The sequence below is a fragment of the Brienomyrus brachyistius genome, chromosome 12 (genome assembly GCF_023856365.1).
Source record: "Brienomyrus brachyistius isolate T26 chromosome 12, BBRACH_0.4, whole genome shotgun sequence".
Taxonomy (NCBI): Eukaryota; Metazoa; Chordata; class Actinopteri; order Osteoglossiformes; family Mormyridae; genus Brienomyrus; species Brienomyrus brachyistius.
Window position 1 is genome coordinate 10,204,703 of NC_064544.1, and position 13,574 is coordinate 10,218,276.

Genomic DNA, 13,574 nt, shown 5'->3' on the forward strand with positions numbered 1-13,574 from the left:
GGTCTGGCTTAGCTTGTTCTCAGAGGGAACACTTCTTTTCTGGGGTCACCCTCAACCCGCAGCGGACCGGACGCATCGGGCGTGGTGGATCAGTTCGTCGCTTGATATACTTTGCATGGCTTCCAGTTCAAAGCAGTGGCATTGATCGCGCTTACTGCAGTGCGTAAATCTTTATATGGCAGAGCTGAGGTTTTCATTCCGTTTCAATTAAAAACCTGGTTTATTGGTAAATGAAGTAGATTTACAACTGTGACTCATGTCACGTCATGACGAGAACACGTTTTCAATCCATTCGCGTTAATTAAAAGCAACTATCTGTTAATACTTCCTCCTGAAGGCTTTTAAATTTGCCATTAGCGGTGCCTACTCAAGTTGCACTTATCTATCGACCTGATGGGTAATTCCTGCACGCCCATAAATTTCTTAACACAATAGACCAAGACTAGTATAATAGAAGTTTAGTGCAGTATTTGTATTTACTCTCTAAAGCTCAATGTATTTTACAGTTATCATTTATACCAACCCCCCATCCATCGCTACCTCCCATGACCTTTTTCCAAGCCTGCATGTTCTGATGCGGTTTGCGTTTTTGCTGACCCAGCCGGTAAAAGACGAATCCAGAGGAGGTGGAAATCTGACATGTTCCCCGGAGCTCCTTCATTATAAATAGAATAGCCTACTTATCGTTAAGAAATCGCAGATCGTCTGCCCCTTAGAATCATTGCAATCCCTGAATTTTGCTTCTCCGATTGTTAACTTGAAGCGCAGTTTATGATTTAACCTCGTTCCAGATGCAAAGGTCACCATTCCCGAGGGTAATCTGAGGGAAGATGTGAAAGAAAAATGTCAAAAATGTAGAATTGTATGTGAGTGATGAAGTGTAACTTTACTCTCTGAAATGCTGGACACGACTTGCTCGTTATGTGTAATGCGAGCGTCTCTTAACGCTAATATTATATACCGTTTTCATTGTTACATCGTTGTTTAAACTGATATTGCACGAAGACAAGATTAATATGTATATGTATATACACATTTATACTTACAAACAATTGTATAAATAAAAGCTTTTAATTAAAATATTTTCATTCATTCGTTTCGCGTGCGAATCTATTCCGGCTAATTTTTGGCATGATACTTTAGAATGCCAGTTAAACTGGAAATGGAAAGGTCGCTTCTGGCTTTTCTTCGTGTGTTTGCTATCAAGGAAGGGGTCCACGGTTTGTTTAAGTGTTCAGATAAAGGTATGTTAAAGAACATGAGCCGGTATGCCTTGTTTAATAATGAATGATTTCGGCGCAGGGGGTGTGCCGCCCCAGTGCTGATGTCAGATGCTCTGTTGCAGCATTTCACCGTGCGGGGTGTCAGAGCGGCTGCTTGCCTTCAGCGCCTTCTCCGCGTTACACATGCGATCCTGCCGGCCAAGATGCTTTCCATTCTCAAGCAATGCTCCTTATTCATCTCGATCCTTTCTTTTTTGGCTGTGCCCGGTCATTTCAAAAGGATATTTAGATGTCCTTCCACATGTACTTGCTCCAAGGAGTCTATAATTTGCGTCGGGTCTTCGTATATCCCACGGATTATCCCAAATGATATCAATTCACTGTAAGTATTCAGGAATTGCTATATCACTGTGTGTACGTGTTTTAAATACGTTTCATTCGACTGAATTCGGCAAAATATATATTTAAATTGTTCCAGTTTTGGCGGATGTCCTTTCTGTGTGATTTTATGTGTTCTAAAAGGACATAGGAATGCATATCATAAGTATGTAGCTACCGGCCGAATTTCATTGTACATGGCAGTTAAAAGTCTTTAAAAATGCTTCCCTGGACAAACATGTGGAATATTTAATCCGTCTTTGTTTATTTAATTTGCCATGCGAACGTTCTGCGTTTAATGTTTTATGATAGCGTCTGGGTGATTGTGGTTTAATATCCGTCTGTTTTCCAGGAGCATCGTTAATGGAACCTTCTCTGAAATTAAGGAGGCTATGTTCTCCCATATGCCGTCTTTACAACTGCTGTGAGTGCACGTCTAATTTTCGGGACCTGCCGCAAAAGACACGTTATCGATCATATTTCCGTGCAGAATGTGAATTGGTTTTAAATGCAGTTTATTCTCGGTGTGATCTGCGTGAGCGCTACGTGGTGCAAGACTTGTTAAGTGAAAGTTCGTCTAACACTTGAGGTCATCAGCTGCGACAATATATAGAAACAGTTTATGGCACCAAGAAGAAAAGATAAACCTATAATTAGCTTAAGTTAAAAAAGAAATCCATCAGCAGTGGAAATCATCGCTCTAGAGATGAATCCTTAAAGAGCAAACTGTAATAGTCTACCAAACCCATTTGGAAAAACAACGTGTTTGAAGAGCGTTTCTTGAGTCTTGTTTGAATTATTTTCTTAGTCACTGTCCAGTTTAGCTATTAAAACCCCTGATCTGTTAAGGCATCTAGTGAGAGTCTGTCCTAGTAATTCAAAGCCTTCTGTGGATGGTCAGTGACTATGCAGGCCCACTGACAGCTGATATGATGTTGCAGCCAGGGGAAGGTAATGAGAAGGGACTGGTGAAAGTGTTGATGTTCCTTCTGTTATTCAGTGGCTACGCAGCACAATTATGGAAGATCATCTAAGTGACAGACTCCCAAGAGTCTCCACTGGCAATAGACCCAAATGGCCTCCATATTGCTCACCCTGCGAGTGTGAGGAGAATGGGGCCCCGATCCATTCCATGGAAGGCAGCCTTTCTGGGCCAGAGCTGTCTCTGATTTTATGCCAGGCACATTGCCTCGAGTGACTGTTATGGCCTTCCTGCCATTTCCACACCACAGAGACCGAAGCAGACTAGATAGACCAACGGGACATCCCCAAAAGGACATGAGTGACATTTCCACACTATGTCACGTGAACCTTGTGTGTGACGCTAAAGGGCAAAATTTATGTACAATCAGGAAAAACGTCTGTACACCTTTTAGCAAGTTTTAGTCCTTGACCTTTGACCTGGTACTCAGACTGGTGTCATTGTTTTCAAAATGTACAGATACTCAGATCCTACCACAAGTTTATGTAGAGATGTTTTCTGATATTGGTGATTTTAGTGCAACTTACAGATTAATCAAATTCATGTACAGTGACATATAAAAGTAAAAAAAAGTATATTTTTTATATGAGGCATATTTTGTTCTGATTTTTATAAGTGTAATTTAAAATAGATTTTCTTCCTTTAGGCTTCTTAATTCCAATTCATTCACCACCATAAAGGACGACGCATTCTCCGGACTTCCGCATCTGGAATATCTGTGAGTTAGTAATGATCATACATTTAGCAGCAACACACTGGGCTGGCAAAGTGGGTTTCTTCAGTTACCCAAGAGATAGATGCCTAGTTGAGTTCGCCCATGGTTTGGGTGGCAGGGGGGGGGAGTGGTGGGGGTGGGGGTGGGGGGGGGGGTGTTGCATCGTCCCCTGCTGGCAAGACGACTACATTTTTACAACGTATGTACAGCTGAACAATGAGAAGAACAATGATTATTTCAGTTCAGCATTAGATAGAAAATATCCAAATAACCAACAAAGCAGGACCAGTTTATTGGTTTCATTTCATTTGCAATGTTTCTTATAAAAAGGATGCATAATTATTTTTATAATGCAGTGAGAACTTTACCCAGAAGCCATTGCAACTCCATGTTATATTTTAGTTCTTTGGTAACTGCTTCTTGTTTTAATTCATTCCGATTGCTTAGTTTTTCCAAATCAGCTTTACCCATCTATCTATATATATATATACACACACACACACAGGCATATATATTTTTTTATATAAAAGTTCTTTTTTAAAGAATGAAGTACCATGGTAATAGTTCTGATTATAAGCCTATTTCACGCTGCTCCTGTTTCAGCCTGTTTACCATGTCTGTTTTCTCCTCAGGTTTATAGAGAATAATAAGATTGAGACAACGTCTAGGTATGCTTTAAGAGGCCTTCGGGATTTGACCCACCTGTAAGTCATGACCTTCCTTGTCGTCACCAAACTTCTCACCGTGTTCTACAGCAGTGTTTCCCAACCCGGTCCTTGGGGAACTGGGAGGGAGCAAAAATGTGGATTGTCTGCGGGTCCCTGACGACCGGATTGGCAAACACCGTTCTACAGGTGACGACACTGGGATTAAGCCCATCGGTTTGTCTTGCAGGTCACTGGCGAATAACAACATCAAGTTTTTGCCAAGGGACCTCTTTGCTGATCTGGACTCTCTGATTGAACTGTAAGCACACAGTGTTTCGAGATATTTCTTACAGCGTATAGTTCTACTTTTTCTGTATCTCAGGGATCTAATTATCTGGTTAAACAAAGACTTAGGAGACTTTTCAACACATGGACATTTCCAAGTTTATGAACATGTAATTTTTATAAGGAATTAAATTTTTGGTACACTGAAAATGAACCACCCAGGATTTATATCCTTATCTGTCAGTAAAAATTCAAAGTTTCCACGTGAGTCTCCCTGTTGCGTCTTCCCAGTGATCTGCGTGGTAATGCCTTCGAGTGCGACTGCAGAGCCAAGTGGTTAATGAGCTGGTTGAGGAGCACCAACGCCACCGTGTCCGAGGTCTTGTGCGAGGGCCCCGATGAGATGAAGGGCAGGCGGCTGAATGACCTGGTCAGCCTACGCGACGACTGCATCTCCACAGGTGACTCCCATCTGGCGTGACCCGCTCCCAGAGGCCTGGCCCTTTCCTCTTCATTAGTCAACTGATTGCATGGGGCTCGGCTGGGGCAGGATAAGTACTGGGGGTCAATCACAGGAGCACTGAGGCCTAGTTGGAAGAACCTTTGCCATTCAAAAGGCATGGAAACCAGGGACAGCTGTTGAATGGGGTTAGCTGTTGAACAGACTTTCAACACACTTAAATTTTTGGTCATGCACAATAACTACCTGTCACATTTAATGCCCAAAGGCGGTATTTTCTTATTTTTTTAATCATGTTAAAAGTTTGTTCAACAATTTACCCCGTTCAACAATTGTCCCTACATTACATGTCATTTAACGCTGTGTTTATTTAGTATTTTCAGTATTACAGCAGAAGCCTTTCACGCTTTCTGAGGACGCCCGCTGAGAACCCAAACGCCTGAAATATGACTGTTCTCCCTCCCTGCAGATTTTGTCCTCCATCAGTCAGTGGCGTCAGAGTCTCTGTCAGTGGATACCTTCTTATACAAGAACGGGGTCTACGTGGCCATCGCCGCCCCCAATGTGGAAAGCTGCATGATCATGGAGTGGGACCATATCGAGATGAACTTCAGGAGCTATGACAACATCACCGGTGGGCTTGATGTCCTTCTGTCATCCGTACCCACTCCCCTACACCTACAGCTTGGCACATACACATACCTACAGAGACATTCATAATCTACTGTCTCTCCACGTTCATCTTACCCAACAAAAAAAAGACCCCCCCACTCCCACAATGTCAAAAGGACATTAAATCATAGTAGTGTTTGGTCTGGACTTTTTTTTTTTTTAGAATTTTATTAATTTTTACATTTTTTTTCTGGACTTGTAATGGATGTCCTGATTTTGCCGAGTTCGATGTGCCCCTGGGTCAAAAAGGGAGGGGCTTGTGGTTCGCTTCTTTAACCAATCACAGTCTTCATCATATGAGGTCCGTTTTTTTCTCATTTTCAAACTCAATGCTTCCAGTCATCCAGCCAATAGGCCAGGATGTTGTGTGTGTGTGTCAACAAGGTGTGGTATGTTTTTGTTGTTATTATTATTATTATTATTATTATTATTATATTTATCGTCACCATCATGAAATAAAGACACACCCTTGCATTGCTCCATATAGCCTTTGCACTGAGGCCTAGTTCCTATGTTTATCTATGATACGTCTCTTAGCAGAAGGCAGACACAACAAAACAGGGACTTCAGAAATCTGTGCACCTTGCCGCCTAACAGAAAACACTGGTTTTAACTAATGTGGTGATGTCATACGATGAAGACTGTGATTGGTTAAAGAAGCGAACCGCAAGCCCCTCCCTTGTTGACCCCTGGACAGGTCAAATTCAGCAAAATCAGGACGTTTGAGTTGACCTGGCAGACTTCCCAACTTTAGCATCCACTTGAAAACACGTTTCTATACTTAACAATGCTATTCAGCTATAGCACTCTGCTGTAGTGTACATGGGCAGCTTACTATCAATCCTATTTAACATCTATGCCTTCAGAAGCTCTGACCTCATTGCTCTAAAATGAGAAGAATATGCAACATGCCTTATCTGTCAAATCATGAACAGTAGTGTTTTTTTAACTGCCTATTATATGGTCATACTTTCTCATAAGTCATCAGCAGCCACCGTTTATCAATATCAATGTATCGATCGGGGACGACCCAGTTGTGGAATCCCAAGGTCTATTTTTGAGTTATGATCCAACACCATAATGGGAAACACTGGCAATACACACAACAGGGCATCCTCATGCAACACAGGAAAACAAACAAATCATAGCCCAAAATGCGTCGTTGAAAACACAGGCAGTGCATCATATAGCAGACTTGGGAAACACAGTACAAAACAAAAGACACTAAATATAACAAATTAAGCTCAGGCAAAAGTCATACAGGAAAACAGGATACTGAGGAAATAAATGCTCAGTGAGGTGTGGCCACATAATACCATACAAAAAAGATGACCACAAACAAGGTCCTAATTTATTCAGTGAGTGATGAGTTCCGGAGCCACAGGAGTGCAAAAAGCTCAGTGAAGCGGGATGTAGCCAGACTGGCCATGACAGAGGAACTACTCTCACAGTACAACCAGGGAAGAAAGTTTTAATCAATTACTTGGTTCTTCTTGGCTTTCTTTTTTCTTTTCTTTATAGTTAACCTCATTTTCAATATTCAAGAGCTGTTTTCTGTTACGCATTCAGCCCTTGATATCTACAGATTGAAGTTCTAACTTCCTTGTTATAAATGACACAATTCTCCTTTGTGACTTAAGGTCAATCAATCGTTGGATGCAAGTCCATCATCATTAACAATCAGGTCTTCGTCATTGTGGCCCAGCTTTTTGGTGGCTCCCACATCTACAAGTTTGATGAAGACCAGAGCAAGTTCACCAAGTTTCAAGACATTGAGGTGTCCAGGATCTCCAAGCCCAATGACATTGAGACTTTTCAGATTGGCAATGACTGGTTCTTTGTGATCGCAGACAGTTCCAAGGCCGGCCTCTCCACTCTCTACAAGTGGAATGACAAAGGCTTTTACTCCAGTCAGTCCCTTCATGAGTGGTTCCGGGACACAGATGCAGAATTTATTGACCTGGATGGGAAAGCCCACCTAATCCTGGCCAGCCGTTCCCAAGTCCCTGTGATCTACCAGTGGAGCAGAAGTGCTCAGAAGTTTGCTCTACATGGTGAGATTCCTAACATGGAGGATGTGGTGGGCATCAAGTCTTTCCGGATCAAGGAGGAGCTCTACTTGGCCATGACACGCTACATAGGTGACTCAAAAGTCCTCCGATGGACCAATAAGCAGTTCACAGAGGTGCAGGCCCTGCCCTCGCGAGGATCCATGATCATGCAACCCTTCTCCTTCAAGGACAGGCATTACCTGGCCTTGGGTAGCGATTATACCTTCTCACAGATATACCTGTGGGATATGGAGAAGAAGATGTTTGAGAGGTTCAAGGAGGTGTACATCCAGGCACCACGTTCCTTCACGGTGGTGTCCACAGACCGTCGGGATTTCCTCTTTTCTTCCAGCTTCAAAGGTAACACCCAGATCTTTGAGCACATCATCATTGATTTGAGTTTGTGAGCCCTGCTGAGGACAGAAATTGTTCCATCATATTCCATCATAATACTGAGGGAATGAAAGCGAGACGTGGCATTTATCAGGTACTGTATTCATTTACAATCTATGTTTCCTGCATTTGTATAGAGGTTTTAATGAAATTAGTGTCTCATTTGCTGCATTTTAACTATTTGATACGCACAACAACTTGTACTTCATGCTAACAGAAGCGGATTGTCACACACAGCCTTTTTTTCGTTGTCCTAACCAGTCACTTGAGGAAAGTAGTGTTTTCGTTGTGAGACTCAAACTGCCACAGTTTCCATGGTTACAGTAGATGCCTTATTTGTAAAAGGGATGCGAGTTCTGCCTGTTAGCATTTTCATCTTTTTCGTTGTGATCAGGAATTCCTCTCTCCTGGAGTGTCACTGTAAGAAGGGTGGGGCCCCACTGAGCACAATCTATCACCAACAAAGCTCACCATTTGATGTACGGTTTTACACAAAACGTTCGGGGGGGGGGGGGGTCTTTTATTAAACTGCTTTTTGTTTTTATTATATCTTTGTTGTAGGCCGTTCCATCTACGGAAGAGTAAGCTTAGTAAATCACCTTATAAGTTGGGTCTAAGGCTGCCTGTTCTAACCCTATCCTGCTCATTCCAGATCAATGTGATCTGGGGGATAGAATATTGGCCCTAACCCTAACCCTAACACTTTACTTGTAGGGGTGCAAATAACTTACTCGGTTACTACTCAAGAACAAATCATGAACAGATATAATTCCTGTATGAAATATATGAACCATCATGATTAATTATTCAGATTCAGAATACTTTATTGATCCCTGAGGAAACTATATTAATGATGAATGAACATGGGATCAGTAGGTAACTAACACTTAGTCACTAGTTAATTAATACATTAAGTAATGGTGTACTATTACATTGTGTCCCCTTAAATAAGAGTTACCGAATGCAGTATATACACTGTTTATCTATCAAGAGTGTCAGGAAGGTGACAATGAGGAGTCAGCTGGCATCATATCTGGAAGCAATTGAAAGCGAAAGCATTTATTGGGTGTAAGTAGTAAAGAGTATGATATGCATACATAGTCTCAAAGAATCCCTCATAGATATATCCCTATATTATGAACATGATCCTACTTCCTGCTGTCTTTTCTACCAAGTTGTAACATAGACTGGGGTAATTCAGTCATGGAAGAGTTTTGTTCCAACAGATTGTCGTTGTAAATTACGAATGCCGCTTGTCAGTTCATGGCTACAAAATGTGCTTTTATGTTTGCTTGTAAGTCAAAGGTGTACCTTTCATAAAAGCAGCAGTATGTTTTGACAGAAATGATGTGAAGCGGCGTTTCACATGTAGACCAAAAGAGCGTTTTGTTCTCTGAAGTGTAATTACAGCCTGCGGACACTATGGCACTCAGGAGTTGAATGGACCAGACTTACATAGTTGTTTAGAAGACTTTTCAGTCCAGGACAGGTTAGGTTATTGTTTTGCTGTAATATTTATACAGTCAAATATGGTACCTTAAAAAAAATCAAGTCAAGAGTCCAACAGAAGAACCCATCCTGGAATGTGAGCCTTCAGAACTTTAAAATTTGCGTCTTTTATAAATTACTGAGCCGTCTGAGTTCTCAGTTTTTTTAAAACAATATAATGACAAATTGCCAGTGTGGACCTGCAGTAAGCCGAGCGCCTTTTTTACTCAGTACATCCCATAGTTTGCCATGTGTCCCGGAATGGAATGGGAGCAGAACACTGATGTAAATACTTAGACAGTGACAAAGATTCAGAGCTTTACTAATATTTGACAAAATGTTTAGGCCCTTGTCATCTCCAGCAAGAGTTTGAAAACTGTCCTGGAAAAGGGAATGTGTTTCTCCAGATTATAAATTATTTTATCTTACAATACTATAAGTGATTTAATTTATACAGTACATGGGCACCATGAGATATTTCAAAAAAAGCAGTGATCGTTTGACATCCTTCGTCCCAATGTGTAAAAACATTACATGTTTCTATATGTCTTGCCACTTGGCATGCTTCGTCAGAGATTTGCAAATGACCCAGAATGCAATGCAGCTTCTAAGAGCATGTCACTTAAAACTGAATGAACAAAACATTCAAGTTTGTAACTTCTAATTTAAATCGTGGAATAATCTGTACGGAATCTGTTACTGTTCTTGCTCACACTGCAGTTCCCTGATATTATAACTTGTGATACCAATTGATCAAATATGCAAGTTGTATGAGGTGTACATTGTTTTATATCATGATAGAAATATGATTTATGCTTACTGAATATTATCCTTGAAATGATGACGATTCTTTAGTCCAAATAAAGATGCTTATGTTTAATGGCTGTCCTCTGCTATCTACCTACTTAAACTGTGCTTGTGTTCTAACTCTTGAGTAAAGATTATTTTAAAGAAATGTTAAGCAAGATGTCTCAAAAAGGGTAATTCTCAGTCCAGGCCCATGATGTGCATACATGTACATGTTGCTTACTTAATAAACTATCAATGGAGCTAATTTGGTTGTCGAATGCTAAACTGACTGGAAAATAGGTATATATATATATATATATATATATATATATATATATATATAAAATATACACTTTATTATTAAAGCATATATACTGAGTTTTTCATAGCCTCCCATTGAATTTAATTAAATGAAGAAATAGTTGATTTTAGCTTTATCTAATCAGACATTTAATGATTACAATCATATGTGATTTGAATCAATACAATGTGACCAACATTAGACTGAGAAAGTTCTTTAATTAATATCTGATTCAATGCAGTGTGAATTCTCCAATTGTCTGTTTCCATTGGTTACGTTACTGGTCCCTATTGGATGCAGTGACTGATGATGCACAATACTACCACCCAGACTGGACTTGAGGCCCTTATACTACTATGACTGCAGGCTCTGGTTTTGGATCCTGTGAGATGGACCTCTTCCCCTATGTCTAACTGGTGAATTGTCTCCTGCCCCTTCACCACTTTAGGCACTGTGTGGTGAGCGTACTGGTGCAGAATGGCTGCCATTGCATCATCCAGGTGGGGGCTACACAGTGGTGGTTGTTGAAGTGGCTCCCCATTGGTTCTGTAAAGTCTTGAAAAGCACTATATACAGCTATGAAAAAATTAGACCACTCTATATTTTTAAACAAATCTGCATTTTTAAATCCTACAGTAGTTTAATCGTGGTTCTACTGGCTGAAGGCTACGCTGAGCAGCAGGATGCTTCCAGGTTCAAAGTTTCTAAGACAGCAGGACACAAGAACAAGGTGAAGTGGGAGACACTGGGAACGACCAGAAACCAGTCAGGTAAAGGGTGGAAGTGATCTTCAAATGCCAGAGATGACTTATCCGTCATATATATATATATATATATATATATATATATATATATATATATATATATATATATATATATATTCCCTCTCTCCCTTGCCAAGTTATCTACAAAACCTGATTTTCCACAAACATTTTAAGCTCCTTTCTCTTAAATTTTGCTCAGACGTATAATTTGTCTGCCCTTCTAATTTCCTATAAATGTGGAAATTAAGTTGCATACACTAGACTGCCTCTTTTAAATCATGGGGGGATCCTGGCAAGATGGGTAATTGTTCAGACCACCCCTCCAACCGGCAAGCACCGTCAGCAGCAAAGTGGACTCTGACGTGTGCGGGGGGGGGGCAATCAGCTTACCTAGAGTAATGCTGCATGTGCTTCGACTGGCATTGGTTTTATTTCTAAGAAAATGTACACTGACGTCAAATGTATATTACACAAAAATCGCTTTGCATAGAATTTCTGAGTTAAATTCTGCCATCTTGTGTTGAGAAATTAGTACTACAACAGCTTAAATTCGCTATATTACATAAACAACTAAATCACGAAGTATAAAGTGTGATCAGGTGATAACGTCTTAATTGCACACATATTTCCTACAATGCAATCTTCGTACTGTTGCTTGTTTTCATAGGATTTTACTTTTTTCTTTTTGTCATTATATGGAGTTTGCCTCCTCGTCAGCAATTAGGCCAATTGTACTCCTTGAACCGGGAATGCATCTGCTTTCTGGTCAGCAGTCTGCACCACAGTCACATTCATGTTAACATGATAACTCAAAAACTAGTTGATCCTTTTCAGACTTTGCAGACACATGTGTAAGATCTGTAAATGACTGAATTTTGTGACAGATAAGATAGTGACTGTAAATGTAACATTCACTCGTTCATTCATTTGTATGATCGTTTGCAAAATCAATGCAGAACAACAAAGACCCTTCGATGGTTTTTTAGCTCGTTGAAATTCTTCAATTCTAAACCAATGCCATGTCACTTAATAGTTGGAAACAGAAATGTGATTGCAGAAGACATTTGACTTTGTGAATGTGATATGTCAAAAAGTATTTGATGGATTTTATTACTACTGCACATTATAAGGATGAAGATCTTACTAAACTGATTTAATTTTAAAACAAATTGCCCCAAAATTGAAGCTGTGTGGGAACAAAGAATGTAAACGGAGGATAGAGAAGACAGTTAATAGTGTGAGCAATGTAACTCTAAAACTATTTGACTGATCAAATTTTGAGACAAATCACATTAAAACTGAAGCAGCACTACATAGTAACAGCAAAGAAAATGGCAACTTCAGACGCTTATGCTGTCAGCACGATAACTCCGAAAGTATTTGACAGATCTTTTCCAAACTTTAGCACATATGTTGTATGGGTGATGATCTGGAGCTGATCAAATCTTTAAACTACTCTGACAAAAAATTTAAACGTGATAACTGTAAAAGTATTTGATGGCCCCGTGGTCTTGGACTTTATCTTATTAACAATTCGGAAACAAGCATATTGATGAGATCTACACCTGTTCTTATTTTAAGACAGCTTAAATTTACATGCTAAAATTCTAAGGTTTATTGTTAATAAACTAGAAATAGTAATTGCTAAATATTGGTAACTCATCAAGTAATGACCTTGAACTAAACAAATAATAGGTGTATCTGATTGCCTACTAATCATTCTATGCTCAATATGTCAATATACCATCTGGTTGAAGTTATTCAAGATGGAGCAGACAGTTCACCAAATGGCTCCAAAAAGGCACCTGCTAAAAAGAAGCATTATTGCATACTTCACTGTTCTGCATGCCGATGCAATCCGCGCACAGGGTGAGTGATATAAATTCATAATCAGCAATGTCCACACAGACTTCACATGTGCAGCCCAGATTCTGAATCTAGCAGACGGTTTGCATGTATCATCTGCGCATGTGCATGGAAATTTACTGGGTGTTTCCAGTAGGTGGAAGAAGAGAAGTGGTAATTATGGATGCTTATTATAAGCAGTTGTGGTACCCACATATATACAGTCACACCTATCATCATCATCATCATCATCATTGAAGGAGCACAAAGAGGTATTCCAGTGCATGAATTCAAAGGAAAAAAATCACCCAAACATATTTTTTGATGTTTCCTTATTCATTACACTACAAGAACATTGCACATACAATGCATTTCAGTCTTTTTACAACATCTATGTTTATTCGAGCTTTTTTTTCATTGTTTCATACACATGGATGGAATTTTAATTTCACTGTTGGGCGGGACAATAAGGTTAGGTCATTCCATGTCAAATCATCATACTTTCGGACCTCATCGTCACGGATTTTAACGAAACTTGGCATGCTGATGTGGTCACATGAGTAACTCAGAAACTGAAATTG

General features: G+C 40.0%; 1 protein-coding gene across 1 annotated transcript; it reads left to right on the top strand.

The window, feature by feature from the left end:
* Positions 1-1,144: 1,144 nt before the first annotated feature.
* LOC125705135 (leucine-rich repeat LGI family member 2-like) lies at positions 1,145-10,174 on the top strand. Its single transcript, XM_048971508.1, has 8 exons — positions 1,145-1,605; positions 1,954-2,025; positions 3,230-3,301; positions 3,931-4,002; positions 4,193-4,264; positions 4,522-4,691; positions 5,160-5,324; positions 7,003-10,174. Exons 1-8 carry the CDS (start codon positions 1,325-1,327, stop codon positions 7,818-7,820), a joined length of 1,722 nt encoding a protein of 573 aa, XP_048827465.1. The 5' UTR covers positions 1,145-1,324; the 3' UTR covers positions 7,821-10,174.
* Positions 10,175-13,574: the final 3,400 nt, after the last annotated feature.

Bases quoted from the DNA above. Each gene is read 5' to 3' on its own strand.
- LOC125705135 (XM_048971508.1), top strand. From the start codon at position 1,325: ATGTCAGATGCTCTGTTGCAGCATTTCACCGTGCGGGGTGTCAGAGCG. The intron at 3,302-3,930 runs GTGAGTTAGTAA...TTTTCTCCTCAG, and splicing joins CTTCCGCATCTGGAATATCT to GTTTATAGAGAATAATAAGA. The intron at 4,692-5,159 runs GTGACTCCCATC...CCCTCCCTGCAG, and splicing joins CGACGACTGCATCTCCACAG to ATTTTGTCCTCCATCAGTCA.